The 7,837-nt window shown below is 40.9% G+C and overlaps 1 protein-coding gene across 1 annotated transcript in view; it reads left to right on the plus strand.

Moving 5' to 3' along the window:
• The first annotated feature begins 2,233 nt into the window (after nucleotides 1-2,233).
• PNPT1 (polyribonucleotide nucleotidyltransferase 1) overlaps nucleotides 2,234-7,837 on the plus strand; it is a 62,413-nt gene continuing 56,809 nt past the window's right edge. The window contains exon 1 of the mRNA XM_011957443.1: nucleotides 2,234-2,481. Coding sequence (XP_011812833.1) covers nucleotides 2,321-2,481 — 161 coding nt within the window. The 5' untranslated portion in view covers nucleotides 2,234-2,320. The remainder of the gene's footprint in view (nucleotides 2,482-7,837) is intronic.

Here is a 7,837-nt window from a genome sequence, read left to right on the forward strand (position 1 = left end):
CCTGGCCAACATGATGAAACCCCATCTCTACTAAAAATACAAAAAATTAGCCAGGCATGGTGGTGGGCGCCTGTAATCCCAGCTACTCAGGAGGGCTGCAGCAGGGGAATCACTTGATCCTGGGAGGCAGAGGTTGCAGTGAACTGAGATCGCGCCACTGCACTCTAGCCTGGGCAACAAGAACAAAACTCCGTTTTAAAAAAAAGGAAAAGGCTGGATAAAAGCTAAATTTACCATTTATTGATGTTGACAATGTGCTAGGTACTATTATAAATATATTATCTGACATGTTTAATCCTTACAAAAACCCTGTTAGATTCATATTACTATCCATTTTTATGGGGAAACTGAGGCTCAGAGAGCTAGGGTCACACACGTGGTAATTAACAGACAAGATCGGAACCAGCTGGGACTAACTCCAAGTCTATGCTCTAAACTATTAGGCAATACTGCCTAAATGAAAATGATTACATAGTACTTAAGTATATTACCAAAAGATGATTTTGTGTTCTTACTCTATAAATCAAAAGTCATGTTCAACTGTGGCAAGTAGGTTTTCTGAGACATTTATCTTCATGACAGATTTCACTAGATTGATTGGTCTTGAAAACTCTGTGGCAACTCAAGGTAAAGTAAAAGGGAGAAGAACCAAAAACTGCTTTAACACTAAAAATCCGTAAACAAGGTTAATGGTAATCCCTCTATTGGCACGGAAATCCCATGAAAGCAAGTTGTCAGAAAGCTGCTTTGCCACCAAATCATTTGTCTGTTTAGAGTTCATCATTCTTTTTTGTTTTTTAAATCATGGATCAACATTTTTCTTTTCTTTCTTTCTTTTTTTTTCTTTTTTTGAGATGGAGTCTCGCTCTGGAGTAAAGTGGCGTGATCTCGGCTCACCGCAACCTCCGCCTCCTGGATTCAAGCAATTCTCGTGCCTCAGCCTCCCGAGTAGCTGGGATTACAGCATGGGCCACCACACCCAGCTAATTTTTGTATTTTTAGTACAGACGCGTTTTCAGCCTGTTGGCCAGGATGAACTGGATCTCCTGACCTCGTGATTCATCCGCCTCGGCCTCCCAGCGTGCTGGGATTACACGCGTGGGCCACCGCGCCAGGACTTTTTTTTTTTTTTTGAGACGGAGTTTCACTCTTGTAGAAATGCAGCGATCTCGGCTCACTGCAACCTCTGCCTCCCGGGTTCAAGCGATTCCCCTGCCTCAGCCTTCCGAGTAGCTGGGATTACAGGCATGAACCACCCCGCCCAGCTAATTTGGTATTTTTAGTAGAGACGGGAGTTTCTCCATATTGGTCAGGCTGGTCTCAAACTCCCGACCTCAGGTGATCCGCCTGCCTCGGCCTCCCAAAGTGCTGGGATTATAGGCCTCCCAAAGTGCTAGGATTACAAGCCACCGCGTCCAGCCAACGTTTTTAATTCTTAAAACTGTGTTTGAATGAGTGTTGGGTTTTTGTTGTTTGGTTTTCTTTGGGGGAAGGCGGTTATGACCTTACACAAGAAATATACATCATAATATGAAAATGCTCATTGGTTCATTAAAGGAACAACATAAAGAATTTCTAACGGAATGGATTAATGTGATGGAAGAAATTTACCCACTCTCTAAAAATTTTTCAAATCCCAAAAGCTTTTTTTTTTCATTTTACAAAATATTTACTTCAAACAGTAGCTGACATTTTGCATTTAAGAGTTTGACCAAAAGGGGCAGAAATATAATTGCTAATTATTAGCAATGGAAATGAAAATGAATCAGAAATGACAATAAATATTTCTAAAATTACAAGTCGATGAAAAATGAATTAATTTGTTGTAAATTGGTTAACACAAATCGCTGCAGTGACATATCTGCTATGTGGAATTTATAAAATAAAAACCAGGGCGGAGAAGGGGAGAGGGAGAGCTCTTTCCAAAGGTCCACCACACAAATTCTAATTCTTAGTTCACAGTCAAATAATAATAATGTGTTGTTCTATGACTTCTAGTAATAAAAGTAAATATAAATTTACTCTGCTTATTACACATTTACATTATTCTAGGACTTCTCCTTTAAATTACGATAGTGCACACACAAAAACCTTATTTATCTAATTGCCTTTCATTGGCAGATAAAAACAAAGATTGTTTACAACATAATCGCTTTCTGATAGGTTTGATCCTCTCTAGTCTTCGTAGGAGGTGGCCAACGTTTCCGTTGTCCCGGCGTCCCTCAGGCACCGCGGAAACGAAACTGCATCAGGCTCCGCCCCACGGTCTGAGGAGTGAGCCAATCAGGGCACAGTCTGTGTTGATCGCGTGCCGGGTGTCATGGCTGCCTGCAGGTACTGCAGCTCGTGCCTCCGGCTCCGGCCCCTGAGCGATGGTCCCTTCCGTGTGCCAGGGCGGGATCGGGCACTCACCCAGTTGCAGGTGCGAGCACTATGGGGTAGCGCAGGGTCTCGAGCTGTGGCTGTGGACTTAGGCAACAGGTAAGGAGTGTCGTGCGTTCCCTATGTTGTCATAAGGTGTCCTGTCCAGCCATCCTGAGCGTATTCGTCTCCCAGGGTAGAAACCCAGTATCCTAGGTCTATTTAATCTCTCTTTACCCTAAACCTAAATTCCAAATTTTTCCGGGTTTGGAATGTGTCTCCTCGGACCCCTCTTCTTCCCGCGCTATCTCATGCCCTCTGTTGGTGTGTGCCGGGCTTCTTTGCTCCATCCGACTCTGTCGGTCCACCTGACTTCCGATCTCTTTACTTTCCGGGACCACTGGGCTGTTAAGTGGGAAACATTCCACCTAGGGATAACGAGTTGATGTGGATGTATCACGTCATACAATCTAATTGATTGCCTAAAGTGTGGCCACTATGATCCCGGGTTAGGAGGGAAAGGAAAAGTCAGTTTTTTGAACGCCAGTTATATGATCCTCGCAATCTTTTTAAACCTGTCGTAAATGTACTATTACCCTCATTTTGTAGTTAAGACTACAGAGACTCAAAAAAGGTTAGATAACTTTCTAAGAGTCAATTAAAAAGTATTATGGGATTAGGTGGTTTTTGAATTTCTGTTTCTTGCTTACAAAGCCCGTACTTTTTTAAGGGACCGTTTAAAAAAGAAAAAGAAAAAACTTATGCTTTAGTAGTTTTTAGAATAAATGGAATTGCTAATGCAAACTTCATATATGTAAATTTCTTACGTGTACTTTGAAAAAATTTTGACCCCAGTTCATACAAAAAGCAAAAAAATCGTTTTGAATCCAGGTCTCCCACTCTAACTTTGATAAGTAATTCACGTTGGACAAGTTAATTCACCATTTTCTTGTGCAAAGTGTGGAGACTGGATTCCATTAAGGGTCTGCAAACTTTTTCTGTAAAGGACCGGATAATATATATATTAGGCTTTTTGGGGTATACACTGTGTGTATGTGTTTACAAACCCTTTAGAAATATTTTTAAAAACGGCCCGGCACAGTGGCTCACACCTGTAATCCGAGCACTTTGGGAGGCTGAGGTGGATGGATCACCTGAGGTCAGTAGTTGGAGACCAGCCTGGCCAACATGATGAAACCCCATCTTTACTAAAAATACAAAAATTAGCTGGGCATGGTGGCAGGCACCTGTAATTCCAGTTACTTGGGAGGCCGAGGCAGGAGAATCGGTTGAACCCAGGAGACAGAGGATGCAGTGGCCGAGATTGTGCTCCATTGCACTCCAGCCTGGGCGACAAGAGCCAAACTCTGTCTCAAAAATAAATAAATAAATAAAAATAAAAAAAATTTTAGTTACAGAGTAATACAGAAATAAGCCATGAGCTGTAGTTTGGTCACCCCTAAACTAGGTTATCTCTTTTTTTTTTTTTTTTTTGAGGCGGAGTCTCGCTCTGTCGCCCGGACTGGAGTGCAGTGGCCGGATCTCAGCTCACTGCAAGCTCCGCCTCCTGGGTTTCGGCCATTCTCCTGCCTCAGCCTCCCGAGTAGCTGGGACTACAGGCGCCCGCCACCTCGCCCGGCTAGTTTTTGTATTTTTAGTAGAGACGGGGTTTCACCGTGACAGCCAGGATGGTCTCGATCTCCTGACCTCATGATCCGCCCGTCTCGGCCTCCCAAAGTGCTGGGATTACAGGCTTGAGCCACCGCGCCCGGCCTAAACTAGGTTATCTCTAAGGCTCATTCCACTCCTAGCATTCCTTAATTCTGATTTTTGAGGGAAGAGGACATCTTTGCCATTCTTCAAGGACTGCACATGCTTCGAAGAAATGCCCAGAACATTTCATTCAGCAGTCAGGTACTGTGAGATAGGCACTAGATACTCAAAACAAGATGCAGCTCCTACCCTCCATATTTTCCATAAATAATCTACTTTGACTCTTTCTTTTGTTAATCAACCTGTTCTTTTGTAGATAGTTCTCTTTAAACTTGTGTCATGTATTGAAATAACTAGACTCATAAATATCATACTTGCTGGATAAATTCTTTCATTTTTGTCTTGTTTGCCATTGGCAACATTTATTGAGTGACACATTATATTTGTTATCATATGTATTCTTTACTGCATTCTAGAAGATTATATAATTATTGTAGGTGTTTTTCAGATAGTATATTTAATGCTCACAGTAACCTTGGAGGCAGGTGTTTAATTTTCATTTCAGCAATCTGTTATTGAGCATCTACTATGCATCAAATCACTGAGGATATTCAACAGAATATGCCACTGTGGGCAAAATGTTAAGGTAGTAGCCCCATTAATGGAGTAGACCTGTAGCTTTCACAGCTTTTCTTCCCTGTGTTTTGGGCCCACTGCGGTCTAGTTAAAGATCCTCCACTCCCCTTCACAGAGATCACTTAGGTATTCAGAATTCACATTGGTAGACAGAATGCCAGTTCCTGGTAGGTTTTGAGAAGTACTGGTAGCATCTTACTCGGGGTTAAACAAAATTTCAAGATATCAAATTTACATTTGCCACAGGAAACCATTACTTAATACTGATTTCAGCTATAGGTTGTTGCAGGTCTGTGATACTACACAGTATGACTGGTTTTGAGTATCCCATTCCTTCCATCTACTCCACGTATTAATCCAGCACCGGCCTCCTCTCTGTACCTCATTATTCCCATTAATCAGAGGAGACCCATTTTATTGTAGGCTTTCATCAGTATACCATCTGTGTTGACTAAGTAGAAACCCAACTAGAACTTCTCAAATATTCCCTGATTTAAAAAAAAAAAAATAATATTTCAGAGTCAAGAATTTGATACTACAAAATCACTGTATTAACATATATTAAATGTACATACTTTGTTCTGACTTTCAAACTTAAAATGAGTCTAACTGAACAGATAGATATGCTTTTCATTAACTCAGGCTTCTGGCAAAGGTATTTAACAGGTGAAAATATTAAGGGTTGTTCCTTCATCTCTTTGGTATGTGAAGGACAGAATAATCTTATTTGGGGCAGGGCTTTGGGCCTGTCTGCATGCTTGTGTTTGGTTTGTGCATTTTCAGCACCAGACTATGAAAGAATATTGCTGAAGCTGAGTTCATGTGACAGAGCATCTTCCTCTGTATCTTCAGGGGTCACTGACTCGGTTTCATCTCAAAATGCCTTTTGATGAATCTTGAGCTCTTTGGCAAGTTTTGCTGGTCTGTTTCAAGACCTCAGTAAGCTCTTTTTGCATTCTCTGCTGAAACTGGGGAATAAGGCTGATAGTGCTGCCTATTTCATGTATATAAGACAGCTTTATTAAGATATAATTCACATACCATACAGTTCATTTAAAGTGTACAACTCGTCTGGGAGCAGTGGCTCATGTTTGTAATCCTAGCACTTTGGGAAGCCAAGGCAGGAGGATTGCTTGAGTTTGAGTCCAGGAGTTTGAGACCAGCCTGGGTAACATAGTGAGACCTCATCTCTACAAAAAATTTAAAAATTAGCCCAGTATGGTGGTGCACACCTGTATTTCAAGCTACTCAGGAGGCTGAGGTGGGAGGATTGCTTGAGCTTGGGAGGTCAAGGCTGCAGTGAGCTGTGATGGCACCACTGCACTCCAGCCTGGGCAACAGAGCAAGACCCTATCTCAAAATAAATAAATACAGATAAATAAAGTGTATAATTGAATGGATATTAGTATATTCAAAGTTTTGCAGCCATTACCACCATCAATTTTAGAACACTTCTTTCACCCTAAAAAGAAATTCATTAGTAGCAGTCACTTAGTATTTTTCCCCAGCCCCAGGCAACCACTAATCTACTTTCCATCTCTGTGGATTTGCCTATTATGAAAGTTTACTATGTGGAAACATAGTCTTTTGTGACTGCCTTCTTTCACTTAACATAATGTTGTCAATGTTTATTCATGTTGTAACATGTATAAGTACTTTGTTCCTTTTTATCACTGAATAATAATCCGTTGTATGAATTATACCACATTTAGCTTATCCATTCATCAGTTGATGGACATTTGGGTTGTTTCCATTTGGGAACTACTATGAGTAATGCTACAAGGAACATTCATAACAGGTGTCAAGTGGTACTCATTGTGATTTTGATTTGCATTTCCCTGCTGATAGTTAATGATATTGAGCATATTTTTATGTCCTTACTGTCCATTTGTATATCTTCTTTGGAGAGATGTCTGTTCAAGTCCTTTGCCAAGTTTTAAAATTCAGTTGTCTTTATTGTTGAATTGTAAGCATTCTTTAAATATTCTAGATATTAATACAAGTCCCTTATCAGATATTTGGTTTGCAGATATTTTTCTCTTAATATATGGCACTTCTTTGGCCTTCTTAAAGTTTTAAATTTTTATGAAATCCAACTTACCTATTTTTTCTTTTGTCATTTATGCTTTTGATGTCATATTTAAGACTTTGGCCCAAGTCTCTGAAGATTTACTCCTGTGTTTTGTTTCTAAGACTTTTATCGTTTTAGCTCTTAACGTTTGGATCCAGGATCCATTTTGAGTTAATTTATGAAGATTCATTCTTTTTTGCATCCGGTTGTTGACTATTGCCTCACAAGACTACTCTTTCCTCATTGAATTGAAGATTATTCTTTCCCCTTCTGTTGAATATGAAGGTCCTTATAGGCAATATTTAGAAGTTTATATTTTGTCCTAAAAGCATTGGGAGAAATTCTCAAGTTTTTGGTTGTTGTTGTTGTTTTGGTACGGAGTCTCACTCTCGCCCAGGCTGGAGTGCATTGGCACAATCTCGGCTCACTGTAACTTCCCCCTCCTGGGTTTAAGCAACTGTCTTGCCTCAACCTCCCTAGTAGCTGGGATGATAGACAGGCACCACCATGCCCAGCTAATTTTGATATTTTTAGTAGAGATGGGGTTTCACCATGTTGGTCAGGCTTGTCTTGAACTGCTGACCTCAGGTGATCAGCCTGCATCAGCCTTTCAAAGTCCTGGGATTACCGTTGGGAGACACCACGCCTGGCTAAAGGATTTTTAAGTAGGGAAACAATCCTGTTTGTATGTTAAAATGTTACTGTAGTCAACAAGGTGAGAGATGATAAGAGACTGTACTAAGATGGTAAATGGAGCCAGGCACCGTGACTCACACCTGTAATCCCAGCACTTTGGGAGGCCAAGGCGGGAGAGTTGCTTGAGGCCAGGAGTTCAAGACCAGCCTAGACAATATAGTGAGATCTCATCCATAACAAAAACTAAAATTAGCCAAGTGTAGTGGTGTGCACCTGTAGTCCCAACTACTCAGGAAGCTGAGTTGGAGGATCGCTTGAGCCCAGGTGTTCAAGGTTACAGTGAGCTGTAATTGTGCTATTGCACTCCAGCCTAGGCAACAGAGCAAGACTGTCAAAAAAAAAAAAAAGAAAAAAGAAAAA

This window comes from Colobus angolensis, unplaced genomic scaffold (assembly GCF_000951035.1).
Source record: "Colobus angolensis palliatus isolate OR3802 unplaced genomic scaffold, Cang.pa_1.0 Scaffold442, whole genome shotgun sequence".
NCBI lineage: Eukaryota > Metazoa > Chordata > Mammalia > Primates > Cercopithecidae > Colobus > Colobus angolensis.